The sequence below is a fragment of the Macaca thibetana genome, chromosome 3, assembly GCF_024542745.1.
Source record: "Macaca thibetana thibetana isolate TM-01 chromosome 3, ASM2454274v1, whole genome shotgun sequence".
NCBI classification, from domain to species: Eukaryota; Metazoa; Chordata; class Mammalia; order Primates; family Cercopithecidae; genus Macaca; species Macaca thibetana.
Genome location: NC_065580.1, coordinates 72,702,106 through 72,726,348, shown reverse-complemented (window position 1 = coordinate 72,726,348; position 24,243 = coordinate 72,702,106). Strand labels below are relative to the sequence as shown.

Here is a 24,243-nt window from a genome sequence, read left to right as displayed (position 1 = left end):
GAGGGAAATTTGTCACGATCTACATGTGTATTTTTTCTTCAACCCAGCAATTCTACTTTTGGGAATTTATACTGAAGATATACCTCAAACAATGTGAAAATACATATGCACCATGTTATTTATTAAAGGATTATTTGTAATTGCAAAACACTGAAATATATTTAAATGTCCAAAGACAGGAGATTGGTATAACATTATTCATACATACAAAAGAGTACTTTGCAGCTGTGAAAAACAATTTTGGGTAATTTCTCACATTTACTTTTATAATCGCTACCCTTACAATGAGCCAGTCTTAATGTTTTCCCTTGATGATATGGTTTGGCTGTGACTGTCCCCACTCAAATCTCACCTTGCATTGTAATAATCCCCATGTGTCAAGGGCGGGGCGGTTTCCCCCATACTGTTCTCGTGATAGTGAATAAGTCTCATGAGATCTGATGGTTTTATAAGTGAGAGTTCCCCTGCACACGCCCTCTTGCCAGCACCAGGTAAGATGAGACTTTGCTCCTCGTTTGCCTTCCGCCATGATTATAACGCCTCCCCCGCCATGTGGAACTGTGAGTCAATTAAACCTCTTTCATTTATAAATGACCCAGTCTTGGGTGTGCCTTTATTAGCAGCGTGAGAACAGACTAATACACTTGGTTTAGTTTTAGCACATAATTATACCTGACATACCTCTTATATCATACACATATGACGAAAGCCAATACTAATGCACAGGGTCAGGAAAAGACTAAAAACCTTTTCCGAGAACAAGGCAAAACAAAAGTCCCAAAAAGTTCTGGGCTGCAACTCAGCAATCATACACCCAAATAAAGGTACTCCTGTACAAGTCAGTATTTCTAACTTTTATTAGCCCAACTTTGCATAAATTTATATATTATGCAAACAAATTTAATCTAAGTATAGCCCAACATTCTTTCTGGTAGATAAGAGAAAGGCAGTGTTAGTCATATTTTTTCCCAAAGAAAAATTATGACTGTACAAATAATTGTGTTATAGTCCTGTAATTAATTTCTATTATACTTGTCACAGTTTAACAAACCAGAAAATTAAAACTTAGACTTACTATCTTCTATTCTCCACCCAACCACTGTCCAGCTCATTATCTGCCTATTTATTTGAAAAAAAGGAGGTCCTTCATTATGTTATCTCTTGAAGATTTGCTGAAATTTAATGGGTTTGGATGAGATATACGCACACAGATGTTTATGTGAATCTTTTTTTCAAAAAAAGTTAAAGTTACACAGTGAAGCTATAGCAAGGCTTTCTTCTCACTGAACTGATTCAAGTGTAAATAATCCAGAGATCTAACTAAACCACTGCACGTACCTAAACGTCTCCCAAAAGAACCCAAATTTATTATCTTCAAATATATTCACGTGTACAAACATAAGACTATGATATATGCAGCACCAGCAAACAAGATGATTCTTGCCTGTTTATATTCTAAAATAGGAACAAATGTAAGGACCATTTTATTAAATACATATACAATAAACAGTTTAAGGAAAAAAGGTAAGTGGGGTAGATTAAAAACAAAACAAAACAAAACAATGTTTTCAATAAATTTAAGCCCAGCTATGTTAATCTCTGACGGTTATACTGGCAATAAGTTAAAAGAGTTATTTCATTTTAAAATTGAGCTCCTTTCCATTATGCCATGCAACCAACTGGTGTCAATTCTCACAGTGACAAATTCTTCTCATCCTTTTAACATCATATAACTAAAATCATTTGCAACTAGCATTTTCTTTTTTTTTTTTTTTTTTAAGATATGCAGCAAGTTTAATACCTGAAGGTTAACAGAAATGACAACAGGACACAGATGCAATGCTACAGTAAAATGTGGTGGGAGGTGGAAGGGGGCAGAGGGACACTGGATATCATCACAGCAACCAGTGAGTGAGTCCTCTGGTGCCCTGAGGAGGTGGTGAGACACTTGGCTTGTGTCACAAAGAATGGAATAAACTAACAACTCTGAAAGACAAGCAGGTGGCAGCATTGCTGAGATGAGACTTGGGGCAGGGGTTTGGAGCTCTGTCACAGAGTGTAAATGCTCAAGGATGCCTGGGCTCAAGAGTGTTCTGGTCAGTATTTTAAATCAGAAGAATGGCTTCTTCAGGACACACTTCCTTCTCTTAACATGAGGTGAAGAAATCCATCCCATTCTGAGTAACTGGGCCCCATAATACCTTGGTCTTTTCATACACAGCAGCACTACACACCACTGCGCCTCCCGCAGCCAGCTTCACTCTGTCTGCTAAGTACCCACTCTGCAAATGGATCTCAGAGTGAACAAATCCAGAGGAAGTGGGAGGAGCCACCACGGTGGGATGTGAGGGACAGGAGTTGGCTGGAGGAGCAGATGGGTCCCATGTCAGGTCCCTCCTCGGCATCGTGAAGATTGCTATCACTCAGAAGCATCTTTTCCCCAGGTTTGAAGCCTGGCATCCCAAGGTAGGGGCAGCTGGCACAGCGGAAGGCATCGTCCAGGTAGCAGTTTCAACAAGCCGACTTGGGTTGGGAGCTTATCTGTTCCCTCGCCTTCTCTTTTTCCAGTTCTTCAGCAAGGCCCCAGGTGCAGTTCTTGCAGGCCTTCCTCTTTTTCCCTTCTCCACAAGAAGCAGCCCACAGGGAAGCCAGATCTGGCTTCTTCAAATCTTTTGGATCCAGCAGCTCATCTGAGTCAATGAGATCCATGCTGTCGTCTTCCATATCGTTGGCCGAGAGGGTCCACAGCTTGGCAGCAGCAGGGTCCACAGCAGGCTTCACTGAAGGAGAAGACTTCTTGGTGATGGAAAGCTTAAGCTGACTAGAAGAACCCATTTCAAAGTTTAGTTTTTTGCCTGTGATCTGAACAAACAGCAGGCGGTCACTTTCATGACCAAGATATTCTCAAACAGACAGTACTTCCTCAGGGGTTAGGGGCTCCCACTGCAGCTCTTTCACTTCCATAATACCAGAAAGAGTCAGGGCTGAACATAGCTTAGATGCTGTCTTCACTTTGCTATTGTTATCTACAGCTGTCTCTACTGGCTCTTTCAGAAAAAGACATTCACCAGGCCGAAGGATCCGGGCGATTTCAGTCAAAATCTCAGCACTGTGCAGAGTGGTGCTTCCCAGGACTAAACCCGACAAAATAATGTCAAAGCTGGATTCTTTGTGGGCAGACTGCAACAGCTGGTTGATGTTTTCCACAGACCTGCGGCCCTCATTGCCAGTTAACACTTGAAGCTTATCCACCAGACCTTTCAGAGCCTCCACTGGGGATGACTTATCCGAGACCACTGCCACAAACTGGCCAGCAGAGATCCCAAAATCTGCCATTCTTGCAGTGCAGTACTGACGGACCTAAAAACTGCTGGCCAAAAGAGAATCAAGACTGCCGCCCAGTATTTTCTACTTTATAAAAATCACCTCCAAATTTCAAATAGAGAATTTTATTGCAAAGACATAAATGAATCATAACCAAAGAGATTCAATGAAGCCAGAGAATAAGCAAATAATTACACAAGTAATCAAAAAATAAAAGGCAGGCTAAGAAGAGGAACCTAAGTGTTCCACCCAAACATCAATTCTTCACATCTGCAGGGCATAATGGAAAGAGACCTAAATTAAGAATTGGAATCCCTGGATTCCAGCTGGCACTAGTTCCACAACTTACCAGTCACATGCCTTAGTTAATAAACTACTCCGGTTCTCAGTTTCGCCTTTCCTAAACGTGTTAGAGATACCTGTATCTTCCTGTTTCATCACTGGTTGAAGTCATTCATTGATTACTAAATACCTACATTGAAACTCAGTTCAGGCTAAGGGGAAACTCATCTGGCATAATACTAAGAATACCATAGCAGAGGAGCACCATACTATAACCCAGTTCTATGTTCACATCACATATGGAAAATAGCAATGAAAGTCTTGATTGAATCAATTTACAAAATATTCACATAGTAAGGCACCCCAAGAGCTAAATAACACGTCTTGAAATTTTTTTAAGAATAGATAAGAAATCGCAATTTAATTACCAAATATTTCTCTGTGTTCTAAAGCTATTTTCCACTGCTACAGTACAACTGAAAGCTAGTAGCATCAATTTATTTAGCAAAGATTATAGAGTGAGGGGAAAAGATAAAATAGGCATATAATCTTTGGAAAATATCCCAAGACATACACAGAAAAAAAAAGGAAATTTTAAGCATCCTAATTTTAAAAAAATCCATGAACTCTATAACAGAGACAACATACATGTCTAATACATGTGGTGATCATAAAAGGTAAACAAATATCCTAGGAGGAAGGATTTGGAGAATATGAACAAACTGGATGTTCTATGCAAGAAGCTCACAGCATTTCCACTATGCTTCACATTCAAACACCACAGTTCACTCCTTAATCCAATTTTGATTAACACTTTCACAAAATCCACAAATCTGATTTCCCATCTCTTATCACTGTCAGTTCACAGTAACACTTGGCACCTTCCATTTCTACTATTAACCATCTCAACCAACCCACCTGGTTAAAATAAAAATGATGAAACTAGCTTATCAAACCCAGCAACATCTGAGTCTTGATTATAAAATATAAGTTGAGGCCATTTTCAAAGAACAGTATAAATCCAGAAATTAATATAAGCAGCCTTTATAAGTTTGAAGCACACAATAAGAGAATGTTGTCTTCTGAAAGTTATTTAAATGCAAAGTAAAGCAGTAAATACAGGGGGAAAAGCTGCTAGTCTTTTGCTTTTTATTCTATAATTTACTTTAATACTCATAAGAAATCTCTATAACTAAATCCCTACAAAAATTTCAAAGTAATGCTTTTTATATTAGAGCGTCAAAATGAAAAATCTTAGGGATGGTTGTAATGAATTATTTTGTTCTTGTTCCACGTTTTGATTTAGCACTCTAATCACATCCTAACAAACATAAAGGGAACAGATGTTTTGGCATCCTCACAGAGATCCAAAATTCCCAGTGCTTCCAGCCCCCAAAACACACACACAGTGATAGATTGATTTCAAAAAACAACAAAGAGTTATCAGTATCTTTAGATGAATGCTGTTGGCACTATAAGCTCACATCATCAGAAGCTGCTGGGGAGAATCCTGCTTATCTGAGTGGTTTCTGAAAATATGCTGCTGGTCAAAACAGCACTAGGCCCAGGGAGTTGAAAACAGCTCGCGGTAACTCTGGACCTACAGAAGCGTCTGGGCCAGTATCTAAAATTTAATTACTCCAATATCTAATTACTTCTGTGAGGGCCTACCTATATGAAATATGATTATCTTAAGAAGTTTCCAACCATTGGAAACCAGAGAGGTAGTACTGCATAGTGGAAAGAGCACTGAACTAGATGAAACATGTTTGGGCTTGGAGCCCAACTTCGCAACTTACTTGATCATGACTCCTGCATAGCAATTCCTGTATCTAAACTCCAAAGATTAAAGCAAATCTCCTAGAGTCCCTCTGAAGCTTTAAAAGCTATGAGTCTCCATAGACAAAACTATGCATATGCTTTTAGCAAAACTTTCCTTGTAACTCACTGGTTTCATTCATTATTTAAAAACAACTATAAATGGGGAGAAAAACACTCATTCTCATCTACCAGGCATTTTATCATTAATGCTAAATATGTATATACACATAAGACATGTAATATGTATGATATAAATAATCCCAACTTGGAATTAAGTAACTAGCACTCGTTAAATTGCAAAATAAAAAGTTCTTCTTTAGTTGGCAGGTTATTCTAATTGCTGTTAAATGGCCTTAATCAAATAGATAGCTCAATATTATAAAACAAGCAAAGCATGTATAATCAGAATATATAATTATCTTTCAAAGTTTCAAGTGATAAGATGCTATAAACCCCCATGCTGCCTGAGATCACACAAAAAAGGTAGTATTTAAATATAAAGACACTATCAAATAATCAGGTGTTTGGCAGGTTTCAAAAATAGTTTCCTGTTGGGCAAGGTGGCCCAAAAATGGTTTCCTATTAGTATATTATTTTTCCTTTCTGCTGGAAGCTGTGTGCCACCACAGGTTGGCCCTTTTTTACTTCCAATCCAATCCCCCTCCCGGAAAAAATCACCCAGCAGTCTAAACTACACTGATAATGTTAAGGGTTCTTAGACATGACCAATATAGAGGCCTTGCCAGACCTGGGCCAGTTTCAAATGAAGAGAACACCCCTCCCCTTCCAGCCAAGAGAGTAACACTGGTTACCCAGACAAATGGTTACCCAAAGCATGTGCTCCATAGGCACTCATTATTCCCTGGGTGCATTAAAAACAAACAAACCACCATACTGAAAAATCCGGTTAAAACAAGCCAGATAATCTACTGTTCCTTTCACCCACCCTGTGCTTTCCTACTCTCATGGCATTGCTCATGATATTTCCTTTCCATTCCTGGACACACACTGTTCCCATTGTGCCTGTTGAAATCTAAGACCCAATTTTTTCCTTCCTTGCCAACCTTAAAGAGGTATTTTGACCCCTTGGATACTTTATGCCATTTGACCTTTTCTTACTCTACCTCTGATCATAATTAATGTGACCTTAACTAGATGATTACTTTAAAGTCTTATGCGTCCTTGCTGATCTGAACTGATGACTAAGTAAGAAAACTGATGACTGTGTAAGAAAAGCTCAGTAGGCCGGGCACGGTGGCTCACACCTATAATCCCAGCACTTTGGGAGGCCAAGGTGGGCGGATCACCTGAGGTCCGAAGTTCGAGACCAGCCTGACCAACATGGTGAAACCCCATCTCTACTCAAAATACAAAAATTAGCTGGGTGTGGTGGTGGGAGTCTGTAATCCCAACTACTCAGGAGGCTGAGGCAGGAGGATCACTTGAACCTGCTGAACCCAGGAGGCGGAGGTTGCACTGAGCCAAGATCACACCATTGCACTCCAGCCCAGGCAATAGAGGGTGACTCCACCTCAAAAAAAAAAAAAAAAAGAAAAAAAGGAAAAAGAAAAGCTCAGTAATGACAAGGGAACTTAACAAGTTATAGTGCTAAGAATATGAAGTCTATGTCTTCTACCAGCATCCATGAAATAGTAACAGCCTAGCTTATTAATTTGCAAGTAGAATAAAATTTCAGACTCTTCACAATTTTTGAAGATCCAGAGAGAAAATGGCAGGAAAAAAAGGAAGAAACGAATAAACATTCTTTGCCTACCTTTTGGTCATTAAGTTTTAATTTTAAAAATTATCAAAACCTACTTAACCTAGAAATCATTACATAAAATCATATACTACAAAATTAGCTAGGTAGTCCATATATAGGATAAGAATAAATCTGACAACTGAATTTTTAGTTCATTCTGAAACTGACCTGAGCAAACCAAGTAAATGATAATGTTCTTTGAAGTGAAAAGGTTTCTCTCTTCAACCAAATATTCAAATTTGTAACATTCAGCAAGAAAGATCTACTCACCTATCCAACCACATCAAGCAAATTAACCTCAACAATCAATGAAATGTCATTTAACCTCCCTACATCCCAAATATGCCTGAGTGGTATGCAACACAAATTATTTTTGATATGCTACCTCTGGCATCTGACAATTATGGTATTAAATAAAAGATAATCAGCATTCACGTGCTCAGGGAAAGGGAGAAATGCACACTCTGCTGCTCAGGAGTGTAAATTGAAATATAATTTTTTATAGCGCAATTTAGGAAAGACAAACCAAAAGCCTTTAAAATGTAAAGCTTTGACAAACAACGCAATTTCATTTCTTGTGATTTATCCTAAAGAAACAATTAAAGATGTACACAAAGATTTAGCTTTTAAGAATATTTACTACAGTGCTGTTCATAATGACAAAAGCTGGAAATAACATAAATATCCAAGAACAGGAAACCAGTTAATTAATCCACAGGATCTCTTACAGTGAAATACCATTTGGTCATTAAAAATTATACTGAAATGGAAAAATTGTTTATAATGACAGTTTGTGCGCTACTTTGAAAAGCTATCAGCTTATACACATTGAAAGAACCAGCTTTGCATGCAGACATATGCAATTTTTACTTTCTTCTTTTTGCTTGTGCTTTTCCTACAATTAATGTTTTAGTTTTCTAATTTAAAATGTGCACATTTTTGAGAATGTATATTAATGACTGCTTAATTTGAGTCACTATTTATATAACTCACATCATCTCTAACCCTACAAAGACTGAGCGTAACATAAAGACATATAAATAACATACCAGTTTAAGAAATCGGAAAACAGAAAAGGGATAAGGAGGTAGCAGTTAATTCTATAGAGAACCCAAAACAAAATGGGTACTAAACATGAACATTAACTTTAGCATTAACTTCCTGCAGCTTATCATCCATAGTAAAGAGAGTCAATACACTCTCACAGTATTGGATGACAGAAAATATTAATTCTTCACAAAAATCCTGAGAATTTAGGAACAGAAACATGTTTTCATGCAAAAGAATCTGTCTTTGGGGTTTTATACTAATAACAAAATAAACTGTATCTTCTATAGGCACCTTACTAAAGATATTGTTTCACTCTCAAAAAACTGACAGGATTATAATTCAGTAACAAAAAATATTATTTTTAATAATGCAACTTTAAAAGCCTATAAGAATGGAACATTAGATCAATATTACAGTTTGTCTATAATGTACTAATATAAAGCACCTGTAAAAAGTACACAGCTCAGAGAAGGTGCTCAGTGTTGGTTTTCTTTCCCTCTCACTTAACCTAAACAGACTAATTGTGTCAACACCACACCAATTGGAGACAAATATGGCAATCCAATTACTAAGGAAACACCTCCAATGTGCCAGGCACTATGAAAACACATAATGAAATAATTTCAAAAGCTGTTTCTAACAGAAACATTTTATTTTCTCCCAAATAATATATATGAGTGTGTATGTATATGTGTATATATATATAGAGAGAGAGAGAGTATATTTTTACATAGCACATATTTTTAGTACATTATGAAACTCATCATAAAAACAGAACTCAAAGCTCATTAAGATCATTTGGAAATGAACAATTTCAAAAATAGTTGAGAAAACTTCAGGCAGCCTAGCCAACTCTATTATCCTAAAATTAATCAATAACATCCTAATTAGCATCTTGAAATAAGCTCCCCAGGAAAACCCATCAGTCTGCCAAAGTAAAGTTATCTTTAAAAAGGAAAAAAAAAATCCTTATGAATACTTCATAAACTTTCAAATAAATCACAAAGTGTTTATCTACAAAGGTGCTAAATTAAAAGCTTCCAAATGTTGTCTATAAATCTCCGCAAATTGGTGTAAATATGTAGGGTACATTAAAATGTAAATGCAATCACAAATAAGGCTTAATATTTTAAGTAAATAAAAGTACTACTATGAGCCCTTTATATTGTCCCTTTCCAGAAATGAAGTATGATGAATTTTCATTTGGAAATCTTGCTGCTAAGTATTACCAATTTATTTGGGTTTCAAAATAACGTACCCGCTTTTTTTAAAAAAGTACCTAAACAGCTGGTGTAAAAGCAGTAAACCAATACATTCAAGAAAAGCAGGGAAAACAGACTAAAAGACAACCAATAAAAACTATGCATCTAATTAAACCACTCAAAAAATATGGTTTAGTAAAGAAAAAAAAGTACATTCAACTGCAAAATAATTTCAAAAAGCTCAAAACCAACTAAACTTTTAAACTCAGAGCAGTGGTGAATGGAAACAAATGGCAGAAAATTGACTGGGAAAGGATGCTGCTGGCCTTAAGAACTTGAGGTTCTGTATACCAGAGTAAATAAAAATGGAACACTAATTTCATCCCAGATATCCAAGAGGGTTTTTTTTTTTTTTTTTTTTTTTTTTTAATTAGCTAAATTTCACTGTAGCTCATTTAGGCTGATATCTAAGAATGGTTTAAAATGATACTATGAATAAAGCAAGCAGATGATTATCTCTTTTCATTTCCACTCTTTCCATTTAAAGGAAGCACAATTATTCCCTGTTCACAGGAACTCAATCTCCCTCTTAACTCTGTACCATTCATCTTAATTTTCAATGTTATTTTTAAGCTCTATGTATAATTAAACACTTCCTTCAAAACATTGCTACTGTGCAGAGGATATAAACTGCCAAAATGCCTAGACTCTTTCTTCTCATTTCATGTCAGTCAACACCCTGCACATCTTTTGAGGACTCTCCTGCTTCTTGCTCACCTGACGCTCCACTGCCACATTTGCTCTCACACAAGTATATCTTCAATAATTATTATCAGTTATTCTTAGTCAGAGGCTAAAATGATCCCCCACTGCCACATATTGAAAAATAAGAAGCTTACATTCTACTACGAGGTTCCTTCATGAATTATCTCTCTTACCTGAGTTATGCCAGAACCTTGATGTTTTTTCTTACCAGGAAAATGTATTTAGATTTTCTTTCATCAGCTTTTTATTCAGCTCCTAAGGGTTCTGTCTTTCCTCTTCTTAGCTAACCACTATATTTTATATACATATGTATATACATATATCACCTACTATCACACATACATGTATAATTTTATAATAAAGTACCAGAAGTCTCTTGGGGATAATTTTAACAAGTATTTACTAAAGATGAAATCAAGGATAATCTATTTGTTATATGATAATTTAAATATATACACAGCTACTTCTAAAGATTATTTTAGAGTCAGCTTTTTTTTTTTTTTTTTTTTTTTTTTTTGAGACAAGAGTCTCACTCTATCGCCCAGGCTGGACACCTCAGCCTCTCCAGGAGCAGGGATTAAAGGCATGCACCACTACACTCGGCTAATTTTTTTTTTTTTTTTTTGTATTTTTAGCAGAAGTAGGGTTTTGCCATGTTGCCCAGGCTGGTCTTGAACCCCTGGCCTCCTTGGCCTCCCAAAGTGCTGTGATTACAGCATGAGCCACCACGCCCGGCCTACAGTCAGCTTTTTTAAAAAGTGAAAGAAACTCAGGAGAAACATAATGATAAACACCTTGAGCACAAAGTTCTGTTCATAAAAAATTTTGTTCAGCTTTTATTATATAAATGCACAGAGGGGCTTTCTCAAGAAGCATGAGCACAATATATGTCCTTGATTGTTTTAAAAGCATATAAAAATGGTCAATAAAAGAAAGCAAAATACACACACACAAACATACTCAACAGATTTAACCAAATTTAAAAAGATGACAAGACAAAAATCTAATTTGCTTAAAATGTTTGGTCTAATTTTTAAGAGTTCTTTTCTGCTTTAACAGAAAAAAATTGCCAACATAATAAATTGGTTTACCATCTATTAGTGAGAGCAATATTAGAATAAAAAAATTAATAAAACTTATTAGAATAAAAAAGGTGATTGAGTAATTTTATAATATATACTATCAAAGTAAGAACATAAGAAAAATAACAATAAACAACACATTTCAAAATTATTAATATTTACCAAATGATAACTGTACTTAAAACTGAACATTTAAAGACAAAATTATGCAACTACATCACACTTAAAGTTAGTAATCATAAAATCTGTAAAACAGTCCTCATGGTTTCTACAATTAGTTTAAAAAGATATTTTTAGCCACATATGTTAACATACATCCACTGTCGTTATTAACTTAATCTTTAATACATCATATGTAATACACCCTTCCAGGATTCTTATTGTAACTCAGGTAAGAAAATTTCTCTAGTACCCAACAGACATATAACCAGCAGGTTTGACAACTCATTGTCATGACAATTCACTGAAGGATGAAGATTACTTAATTTTACACTAATTCCTCACGATTTTTCACCTAAGTCCTGTTCCTTCCCAGTCTTCCCTATAAAAGCAAATAGCACTACCATTCTCCCAATTATTCATCACTCTCTTTTCCTCACACTCTACATCAACTCATCAGCAGGACCTACTTCTAAAACAGAACCCAAGTCAGTACACTTCTCACCTGTTGGGTTATATTACTTAAAAACCTATGTTTCTTTAAAAAGAAAAAGAAAAAAAAGTTACAGATGCTGACAAAGGCAGCATTCATACACATGAAAAAACTGGTTGAAAATCTGTACAGAAAACCAGCAATGATGGTTGCTTAGAAGCCTACTGGATGCAATCATAGGAGATAATTTGGAGCCGGAGAGAGATGGATAAAAGAAGCTATGAAATGGCAGAGTCGATTGAGAAGCAATCACGCTCCAATCTCAGTAACCTTTACCATTTGTGTGACTGAGTCCTCCAATTTCTCTATGAGGAAAAGAACAACTTGGGAGAAAAAAAAATTTTGGCAAAGATTTATTTTTATTTTAGTAGCATCTTCAAATAGGTAGGTGCCAAGATAAAGGAAATATAAATTTAAAATCTAAAGCAGAGATATATGAATAGTAATTAAGTCACTACATACTGTACAGAGATCCTTATATTGCAGCTTTTGGAATTTTGTGTCTGTGTTTCCTGCACATAGTTCCACATAACCAAGAACAACTTGAAACACGGTGTTGTGAATGGCTTGGGTGAAGTGCATATGAAGTTGATCCATTGCTGTCTGTGGAAAGAAAAAATGCACAACATAATTTCACATTATTAAAAAAAATAAATTTCAACAGATTGAAAAAACCCAGGGAAACATGTTTTCAAATAATAGTTAGAACACAAAGATAATATTTTCCCCAGAATTATAACTGTAGGGTATATTATTTGCAAATAACCCTTCACATAACCAGATTATCAGAGCACTCAAAATAAATGTGACTCGTGAACACTGCTCTGTTGTTCTTTATTTATAACTGGTACTCATCTTGCTCTTTCTTAAATATGTTGTACATAACCATATCTCTAATTACCCTCTGCATCATTCTGCATGCATTCCTTCTTTTATATCATTCAGTGCATTTCTCAATGGTAATCTTCTCAGGAAACCTCCCATGACCAGCCAATATGAATCAGTACTTTCTATCTCTGCATCCACATACCCTGATTTATATTTCTTTGTAGCATCTGTTACTACCTGATATCATATTCATTTACAGGCATAAATCACAAAGGAAATCTTTTGGTTTCCCAGTGCATATAAAAGTTACGTTTACACTGTACTATAGTCTATTTAAAGTGTGTAATAGCACTATGTCTTAAAAAAACAACATATAAACCTTAATTTTAAAAAAATTGCTAAAAATGCTAATAATCATCTGGGCCTTCAGCGAGTCAATCTTTTTTCTGGTCGAGGGTCTTGCCTCAATGTTGATGGCTGCTGACTGATCAGGGTGCTGGCTGCTAAAGGCTGAAGTGGCTATGGCAATTTCTGAAAAGACAACAGTGAAGTTTGCTGCATTAGTTGACTCTTCTTTTCACAAAAGATTTCTCTGTAGCATGCGATGCTGTTTGATGGCATTTTATCCACAGTAGAACTTCTTTCAAAACTAGAGTCAATGCTCTCAGACCCTGCTGCTGCATTACCAACTAAGTTTATGTAATATTCCAAATTATTTCTTGTTATTTCAACAACGTTCATGGCATCTTCACTGGTAGATTCCATCTCAAGAAACCACTGTCTTTGCTCATCCATAAGAAGCAACTCTTACATCCATTCAATTTTATCATAAGATTGTAGCAATTCAGTCACATCTTCAGGCTCCACTTCTAATTCTACTTCTGTTGCTGTTTCTACCACATCTGCAGTGATTTCTTCCACTGAAGTTTTGAACTCCTCAATGTCATCATGAAGGCTGGAATCAACTTCTTCCAAACTCCTGCTAATGTTGCTATTTTGACCCTCTCATGAATCACGAATGTTCTTAATGGCATCTAGAATGGTGAATCCTTTATGGGAGCTTTTCAATTGACTTTCCTGAGATCCAGCAGAGGAATCACAAATGTTCTTAATGGCATATGGTAAATCCAGAAGGTATTCAATTTACTCTCCCAAGATCCATCAGAATAATAACTATCTATGGTACCTATAGCCTTATAAAATGTATTTAAGTAGTAAGACTTGAAAGTCAAAATTACTCCTCAATCCGTGTGATGCAGAATGACTGTTATATTATCAGGCATGAAAACAACACTCATCTTCTTGTACATCTCCATCCAAGTCATAGGGGACTAGGTACATTGTCAATGGACAGTAATATTTTGAAAGAGAAATTTTTTTCTGAGCAGGAGGTCTCAACGGTGGGCTTAACACATTCAGTAAGCCATGCTGTAATCGATGTACTATCATCCAGGCTTCGTTACTCCACTTATAGAGCACAGGCAGAGTAGATTTAGCATAATTCTTAAGTGCCCTAGGATTTTCAGAATCATAAATGAGCATTGGCTTCAACTTAAAGCCTCCACATGCCTTCGTCCCTAAAAAGAGAGTCAACCTGTCCTTTGATGCTTTGAAGCCAGGCATTGACTTATTCTCTGTACCTCTGAAAATCCTAGGTGGCATCTTCTTCCAATAGAAGGCCATTTCGTGTACACTGAAAATCTGTCCTTTAGCATAGCCATCTTCACTAAGCTTAATCCTTTCTAGCTTTTTATTTAAAGTGAGAGACATGAAGCCACTGTAGGTTTATTAATTGGCCTAATTTCAATACTGTTGTGTCTCAGAGAATAGAAGGGTCAAAAAAGAGGGAGAGAGAAGGGGGAATGGTCAGTTGGTGCAGTGGTCAGAACACACACATTTGTGAATTAAGTTCACCATTTTATATGGGTACAGTTCATGGACCACAAAACAATTACAATACTAATATGAAGCTCACTAAACATAAATCACTGTCCCAGATATAATAATGATGAAAAAGTTGGAAATACTGCAAGAATCATGAAAATCTGACACACAGACACGAAGTAAGCACACTCATGCTGTTGGAAAAATGGCACTGACAGACTTGCTTGACGTAGGTTGGTCACAAACCTTTAATTTGTAAATAACACAGTATCTGAAAAGTACAATAAAGTGAAGTGAAATAAAAAGAGGTATGCCAGTATCCCTCACTAAAACGTAAGATACATAAAAGCCTACATCCAGACACTTGAAACAATGCGCGTAGGAGGTACCAAAAATATTAATGGAATTTAAGACTTAATCTTATGGGGGAAATGAGAAATTATAATCCTATTTTCAAAGATGTTTAAACATATCCCTCAAAATTGCTAAGTTCTTTCTTCTTAGATTTTTTCTTGGGTATAGCTTAAGACATGAAAACTAAATTACAATAAACAGTAAAATTTCTTTATTCATATTTCAAAATGTAGAGTTTAAATTGTTTAGTAAATTTTTAAACTTCCTTCTAAAAGAGGGGAGCAATTAAGGGAAGAAAACATTTACATCTATCACATTAAATGTTGTCTAGGTAAACATATAATCCTATACAAACAAAAGATACAATTAACTTGCAAAACCATGGCACCTGTTTCAAGTCTTTCAAGGAAGCCCTTGAACAATAAGGGTATGAAAAGCCATACATTATGAGAGAAATTATGACATTTTGGGGATAAAAGGGCCCTCTGAAATATCTGATAAATAAAATGGACCTGTTTTACATATAAATGTACAAAATGTACAATGCTGACATATCATTTTGAGGGAGTCATGCTGGCCTATCTAACAACACATGAGGCTGCAAATTAGGAAGTCCTGCTTCAGACCAAGAGCTGAGTTAAAAGAGACTACATATTGTCTCCCACTGAATCTTATAATATACTTTTTGGAAAATCTACATAAATTGTGAAAATATTAAAACCGACAAGTATTTCATAGTTCAAAACAAACTCCTGTAATGTTTTAATTACAGTATATACCCTCTGAGTCTATGAGAATAACCATTTTATCACTGTTAATTCAGAATAAAAATGTACTTTGTTAAATAAAACTTTTTAAGGACATGAGATTTATAATATTCAGACTTAATCATGAAGGGCAACAATTCCTGATTAAGGAAAAATCCAAACATGCTTTTGAAACAAACCTGTGTTTTTCCAAGAAGTCGATAAGCTTGTTGAACCTTGGTATAATGGTTAACGTCAAAATTCTTGCAGATTTTGGAAAGAGCTACGTCCAGCTGTTCCTATGTAATTAAAAGAAGCAAGAAATGGTTAAGGAATTGTGTTTTCAAGGCAATGAGAGGAAAATATTAAGACTCATCTCTCACTTTTAGTTAACATTTACTATCATACCAGATTTAGAAGTCAAAAACAAAATTAAATAAAGTTATAAATTGCAATTGTAAATTTATTAGCAACTATAATCAAGTTTACCAAGATATTAACATATGAATTTCTATGTCTTAAAACCCATGCCTAGTGTTTTACAGGAAACAAAATAATAGTTTTGTAATGAATCTTACTCTTACTACTACTTAACATTTCCTCAAGCATCTGCTAAAATCTTATATAAACTGAATTTGTAGTATTACTGGAATTACTGGAAAACAATAAAACAATCTTTCTCTAATCAATGAAGAGGAATTCTCAACAAAACTACATTGAAATTAAAAGTATATTCCTCAAGATTTAAGCTCTTATATCTAAATTACTATGCTTTATGGATTTCCATTTCAATGATTTTACTTTGAAATAAGAGCTTTTAATATAAGTACAGAATAATATCTATTAAGAGTGAAGAAATACTGAGCTATCAAAAGAAAGACTTCATTAAAATATTCAGAGAATTGTTAACTTAAGCCACTCAAAGCAGTTGTTTTTGTGACTATCAAATAAACTGTTATTCTCATAATTATTTAATAGCAAATAATTGCATTTATGGTCAAAAATTTCTTTCTCAAAAGGTAATTTGAAAGTCCAATCTCAACTTTTATAAATACTCTTATCAGGAAAACAATAAAAGACTAGAAGAAAACAAATAATTCTTATTTATTAAAATGAATACCCTCCTTTGCAAAGATTGTCAAGGAAAGAGATGAATTTTGAATACATGTAACAGGCAAAACATGCTTCATGCCCACAATTACATATCTCTTCCTTTCTAGTTTCTACATTTTTGATGAACTGTATGAGTATCATTATGAGGTTTAGGAATTTTGGAGGGTTTTCATCAGCCAATAATTATTTATAAGTAAATTAACTCACTATCACTATACTAAACAATAAAGTAACTGATAATTAAAATATAATTAATACATAGAATGTATTATGGCTATTATATAATTTTATGAGAACATACCTATGACTAAGTTTGGAAATTTTTCTTGGAAATGGTAATATTTTCAAATACTGTTTTGACATCCCATAATTTACAAGTAAATTTTTACACAAACTTGACCATAAATAGATATCCCAAATGAAAATCAAGAAATACAGTGATTTAGAGACATTGGTAATAACATAAAAGCCAAAACAAAATGTTGCACCTATGTTATTCAAAAACTTCTGAAAAGAAAAAGTCATTAAGGTTACAATATAATCCTTCTTACCTCAATCTGTTCCAAAGTATCTTGCAGCTTTGAATTCAGTTCACTATTAAAAAAAAAACACACACAGTTTTTTTTCTATTTCTAAAAGAGACAAACTAAGTGCTAAATAAATACATACTAACTGAATAATTAATCAGTAAATTCAAAGATTAAGGGTATAGACAGTAAGGCATGCTGCTGAATTCTACATATAGACAGTGCAATAAGAAAAAGTACTAGAAGGGAATAAATAAGAGTCATTACCAGCAGCAACAGGATTGTGTGAGTAGAAAGAAAGAATCTACAGATAAAACTAAAAAAACTGAAGAATTAAAATAGATAACTTTTACATAAACAATGTTTGTGTGTTTAACAGTCAACTGAATATCCTCTTTCTCAGTGATCTGAAGACCTTTACCCTTTATTTTTATTCTGTCTGTCTCAAGTGTATTGGTCATTCAGGAAATGCAAATTAATACTATAAAAACACTGTAACAAATGAAAAGAATGGCTAAAAATAGTTTTTTTTAATTAAAAATGACACCACCAAATGTTGGCAAGGATGTTGAACAAACAGAACCACTCATTTGATGCCAGAGGAAGGGGAAACTGATATAACCTCTTGGAAAACCCTAATATCTACTGAAACAACACACACTATATCTCCCAGCAGGTCTAGTCCTGGATACATACCGAACAGAAAAGCACACAGAATCCTTGCAGCATTATTTTTAATAGGCAAAAACCTGAGGCAACACAATTGTCTAGAATAATTAGATAAGTAAAATATGATATATTCATACAATAAAATCTTATAGCAATTAAAATTTATGTGAACCCCAAAAACACGTTTGGCAAAAGAAGTCAGTAAAAATAGTATATACTGTATGCTTCCATTTATTTAAAGTTTAAACAAGCAAAACTAATTTTGGTGACAGAAGCCAGAACAGTGCTTACCTTAGAAGAATGACTGGGATGAGACATGAGAGAAGTTTGTGGGGTGTCAGAAATACTCTGTTTCTACTTCTGGGTGGTAATTACATAACTATGTTTACTTTATGAAAGTTTACTGAGTTATACTCATACACTTAGGACATGTTATTGAATCTAGATTTTTTTCCCCCTTTAATTCTTACAAGGTCAGTAAAAAAAATCAATAGAACTAACATTATTTGAATTACATCTCACTACTAAAAATGATGTGATATCTAACAAAATAAATGCAATCACAGAGAACATATTTGAACAAGAAAGAATAAAACCTAATTGTTCTTAAAATAGTACAAGTAAAAGACATTTAGCACACCAAAATCAAAGGTTTTTAAAATTGCTATCTACTGATAATAAACTTGACTCTCAAATTCCTAGCAGCCAAAGCAAATAGAGAGGGCCACAGTACATAATTCAGAGTCTAAAACAGTAGAACATACCAGTAGCTCAAGGGGGAAAAATAAATGAAAACAAAAATATAAAAAATCACTTTTGTTGGCCTTAAGTTCTGAGAGAAAATTTTGCCAGTGTCTTGATCTCCAAAGGCACAATACCCTTGACAGTATCCTTACAATACATACAATAATGGGTTCCTTGCATTTGCTTCTTATAGAGCCTTTCAATGCAAGCTAAAGAGATAATACCAGAGTGAGATATAGATAGATATAGATAGCAATCTGTCAGAAAAGTAAAACCAATGTAATACAAGTACACAGTTTTGGATGCTCTCAATGATAAATGTCCAAACATCTAGAGAAATTAGATCATTTTCTGCAAATAGTATTTATCATAAGCATACTTTGAATTGAAGTTGAGGACTGGAGAGTATATTTTCCGGCAAAAACTGGAAGTGAGCAAAACTATATCCTTTGACAATTAACAGTGTAGGACTGATACCTTATTAGAAAAAGTAAGATCTCTAACCAGGATTTGTGCCTGAAATACAGCCAAATCCTCAGACGCAGATTAAGGGAATACTTGTAGGTAGGACTGAAATTTCGTTAAAAAAATGATTCTAGGACAATTCCTGCCAAAAAAAAAAAAAAAAAATGAATGGATAAATAAGTGAATGAAGAATGAAAACTACTGCCCCCAAAATAATTCCCCCAAAAGAATAGCTATGATAGTGCCTTAACACTTTCAAAGAATTAAATAAATCTTCATCCAACCCCAAGAAAAGCAAAACAAAACAAATCAGTATCTTCTCTCCCTCAGAGCTGTTCTGTCTCCCATGTTCTCTGTCTCGATTCACAGCATCACCACCTACTCAAACAAAGCTGAAAATCTCAGTCATCTTGCATTCTTCCCTCTCTATATGTAATTGGTAATCAAATCCTGATGATTCTACCATTTCATTTCAGATTTCCCATATCCACCTGTGCTTATCTTTTCTCAATTCTATGTCCTAATTCAAGCATTATTACCTTTTGCTTAGGGACTATAAATCATTTTGTTATAAAGATACATGCACGTGTATGTTCACTGCAGCACTATTCACGATAACAAAGACACGTGAATAGCAAAGACATGTGAATAGCAAAGAAATGGAGTCAATCCAAATGCCCATCAATGATAGACTGGATAAAGAAAATGTGGTACATTTATACCATGGGATACTATGCAGTCATAAAAAGGAATCAGATCATGTCCTTTCCAGGGACATAGATGAAGCTGAAAGTCATTATCCCCAGCAAACTAACACAGGAATAGAAAACCAAACACCACATTTTCTAACTTATAAGTGGGAGCTGAACAATGAGAACACATGGACACAGGGAGGGGAACAACACACAGTGGGACCTCAGGGGACGGGTGGGGAGAAGAGCATCAGGAAAAATAACTAATGCATGCCAGATTTAATACCTAGGTGATGGGTTGATAGGTGCAGCAAACCACCATGGCACACATTTGCCTATGTAACAGACCTGCACATCCTGCACACGTACCCGGAACTTAAAATAATGAAAAAAAAAAGTAGCCTCCTAACAAATCTGCACATGCAGCACACATACTTTAATCAACCCATCCATTTATTTGACAAACACCATCAACCAAACATTGTACAACATCCTTCAAAAAGCTGTCAGAAATAGTTCTGAGCAGGGGTCTAACTTCACATTGGATTTGGTCAATATTCTACATGATTTGGCAGACACAGTGTTGTCAAATGGCTTGTATGTGAACGGCTGTAGGCAAGGCAAGTGCTCTCTAGTCCCGTGGGCTCTACCATTTCCTGCGGTCTTACATCTGGCAGCCTCACATTTATGTTATCTGCCTGGTCCCTAAAGACATCTGAGTGCAGTTCTTAAGTAAAGCAAGAATAAAACCACATTAATCTCCTGCTTTCAATCTTTTGGTGACTCCCTATTAAACTAAGGAGAAAAGCCCCAAATTAGTATGGCATATAAGACTTTTAGCAATCTGACATGAAAAAAATAACTTCACATTGACTTCTCATTGCCTATATTTTAGACATATGTACTGTGCACAGCACCTGAACCAAACTCCAGACTTTCACACCCTCAGTTCTTGTACATAGTGGTCACAATAACTTGAATATCCTTTCTTCCTTTCTCACTCACAAGCATCCATCTTTCCAGGCTTAATTCAAATGCCATATTATCTGGGAAGTCTTTCCCTGCTAAGTAACGACCCCCACAATCTTCATAATACTCTGTTTACAGCATCCTGTATTACAGTAAGGAATACCTGTGGCTGTGTCTCCAAGGCACAAGCATTTAAGGCACTGTGGCTTATTCACTAGTGACTTCCCAGAACTAAATTTACTACCTAAGATAGGTAACAAATATTCTAAGTCAAATTTGTAATTCAAAGAAAAATGGCAAAATTTTGCCATCATTCCATTAGCCCCTATTCTCTACCTTAATAAATAAAATTACAGAGATAGAAGGAAAGGGAAGAGAATGTTTTAGAAGAAAAAGAACCACACTGAACTCTGGGTCTGCAGGTGCCTTAGCAAGAGAAGAGAGATGAGTAAGAGTTAAAGACAGTTCCACTATCATATGAAGTTCAAAATTTCACCCAAGGCTGATCCTAGAGTAACAGAAACAGAGAGCCAAGGACAAGTGGAATAATGAGTAATTCAGAACTCGTAAACATATTCCTTTAGGGAATATTTTGAGTTTGGAGGAAAAACAAATATATCTGAATTCATTCACAGGTGACAGCAATGATTTCTTCAACTTCTCTATCAAAACAAATGGGCTTTAGTGTTAGTTTATGAAATTATAATAAACCTAGATGTTTTTATGGCTGTTATTAAAGGTAAATGATTCTACATCCTATTTATTAAGATTTAATGCAAATGTGGTAAGGTAAACAGCATGCGGAAGATTATAAACATAAAAATCTATAAATCAAAAATTTGGTTTCAATAAAAATGCTTTCAAAATGTACAACTGCAATTTGACAACAATTTGCTACTAATTAAAAATACATATATAAATGTTACGTGATTAAATAGTGGACATTAACTGTACAGCTTTTAAAGAAGCTCTTACCCATCATTTAGAAACATGAATTCAATCCATTTTGATCAATTAATCAAAGTATGTTAAAAGGATCTATTCATAAACATTTTGATAAATAAATGCAACATTATGGTCAAAAAACTACCAGTTCTAAGATGGAAGGCTAAAAGCCTTTAAAAGCTATCTGCAAGCTGAATGGAATGAATCAAACAATTCTACAAAGCGTTTTTACCATCACTACAGGAAATATAAGAATAATTTATCCATAAAGAACTAATTAATAGTGTTCTTTAAACAACTGATCTAGGACACACATACACTCACAAGCATGAGTCCTAGAAAGGTTGCATATAAATCAAGATTTTGAACAAATCTGACTATACAAAAAGACAGGATGGCACAGCGATAATATCTTAATGATCTTTCCCTGGTCTGTTATTAATGAACCATATGATTTAAGTCAAGTCCTTTAATATCTCTGGGCATTAGTTTCCTATATAAAGGTGGGCTAGATAGCAAGGGTTGCTTCCAGCTCTAATGTTTCATGATTCTATTATATGCTGAAGACAAGTTACTCAATTGCCCAATTTGTACATGGTTCAGTAAAGCTCTAAAACTTTTAGAATGAGCTTAAGTAAAAGTACCTCCAAGTTTATACTATATATCCATGGCCCGAAGATGTTGATGTTCCAGTCTGTTTAAATCAGAGCCTATTCCAGTGGTTTTCAATCTACTTACAGTAAGCAGAGAATTTATCAGCAGACCTCAGAGAAACTGATTTTTCAACATTCTGAAGCTAAACCAACAACTCTTAAGTACCTATATGATCCTTCAAACCATATATAACCAGGCTATAACAGAAAGTCTAAGATCACTTTGGATCTAACTGGATCTCTGTCTTCACTTAACTTCACTTAACTCTGTTAATAAATCCCTGACCTTGGCCAGGTGCAGTGGCTCATGCTTATACTCCCAGCACTTTGGGAGGCTGAGGCAGGTGGATTGCCTGAGGTCAGGAGTTCAAGACCAGCCTGGCTAACATGATGAAACCCCATCTCTACTAAAAATAGAAAAAAATTAGCCAGGTGTAGTGGCACACGCCTGTAGTCCCAGCTACTCAGGAGGCTGAGGCAGGAGAATCGCTTGAACCAGGGAGGCAGAGGTTGCAGTGAGCCGAGATTGCACCACTGCACCCCAGCCTGGGTGACAGAATGAGACTCTTGTCTCAAAAAAGAAAAGAAAAGAAATCCCTGACCTAATCTATCACCACAAAGCTCAGAGTCCAACACTAATAAGTTCAAAGCGTCTCCAACTTTATTAACTATAATTCTAGATCAGCGATCAGAACCCACAGGCCAAATCCAGCTGGCAGTCTATGTTTCTAAATAAAGTTTTACTAGAACATAGCCACACCCCTTTGTTTACTTTTCGTCTACAGCTACTTTCAGACTACAAAGGCAGAGCTGAATAGTTGCAACAGAGACATCACGACATGTAAAACCTAAAATATTTACTATCGGGCCCTTTAAAGACAGTTTGCCAAGTCATGCTAGAGTTCAGCAGAAGAACTTTCAGTTGGTGAACTGATAAAAGTTAAAATAGGAAAGAGATATACGTGTGTATATGGGTCTGTGTGTGTGTGTGTATATAATGTATAGACTTTTTAAAATTATTTTTAAAAAATTAGTAAGCTGTAAAATCCCTGGTTTACTCCAGGGATTAGGAAAGGGAAGGGTGAATGGGGCATAAAGAAAACCGTTTGCTTTTTATTTAAAATCTTGTTTATTAGGATTTTTGCCATGTGAAACTGTTATTTTACATTATTTAAAACAGCACAGCACGGCAGACTGTGCTGAGAGGCAGAGAGAAACCAAGTTAAAATAGAAGATAAGAGTGCAGGTGTTATCAAAACTTGGTCCAAGCTGACCAAGCAACAAGGACTCAGGATCTAAACAATGGATCAAGCTAGAAGGCCTGGAAACCTAGCAGAAACAATCAATGTTCAAACATTACTCAAGGCAGGGCTCCTTATGTCCCTGATCTTACAGGAAGAAAGCAGACACATCTTGCTGTAAAGAAATTAAACGCAACAGGGGAAGAAAAGTTCCTAGTATTGCTATATTTGTAAGCTTTGTTCATTTGCCATATGACGTAAAGACATTCCACAACCTACAATTTTCACTAAACTACCAGGATCATATTCTGAGAAAAAATGAAGGAATTCTTGAAAAATTATGAGACATTTAATACATCTGTTTATATTAAAGTACAGTACTCAACAAACCAGTTCAGTAGTATGCAAACTTTACAGTGCATAACACAAAATGCTATCAGGCTCCCTCAAGTAGTTTCTTTCAAATGAAATAC

The 24,243-nt window shown here is 35.2% G+C and overlaps 1 protein-coding gene and 1 pseudogene across 2 annotated transcripts in view; both read right to left on the bottom strand.

Moving 5' to 3' along the window:
- Nucleotides 1–24,243, bottom strand: part of VPS50 (VPS50 subunit of EARP/GARPII complex) — a 118,367-nt gene that overhangs the window by 62,765 nt on the left and 31,359 nt on the right. The window contains exons 10-12 of the mRNA XM_050785362.1: nt 17,417–17,459; nt 15,953–16,051; nt 12,403–12,543 (exon numbers count right to left, since the gene is read on the bottom strand). Coding sequence (XP_050641319.1) covers nt 12,403–12,543; nt 15,953–16,051; nt 17,417–17,459 — 283 coding nt within the window. The remainder of the gene's footprint in view (nt 1–12,402; nt 12,544–15,952; nt 16,052–17,416; nt 17,460–24,243) is intronic.
- On the bottom strand, nt 2,194–11,301 carry LOC126951312 (anamorsin-like; annotated as a pseudogene). The gene has a single exon (XR_007724427.1). The product of XR_007724427.1 is annotated as an anamorsin-like (transcript).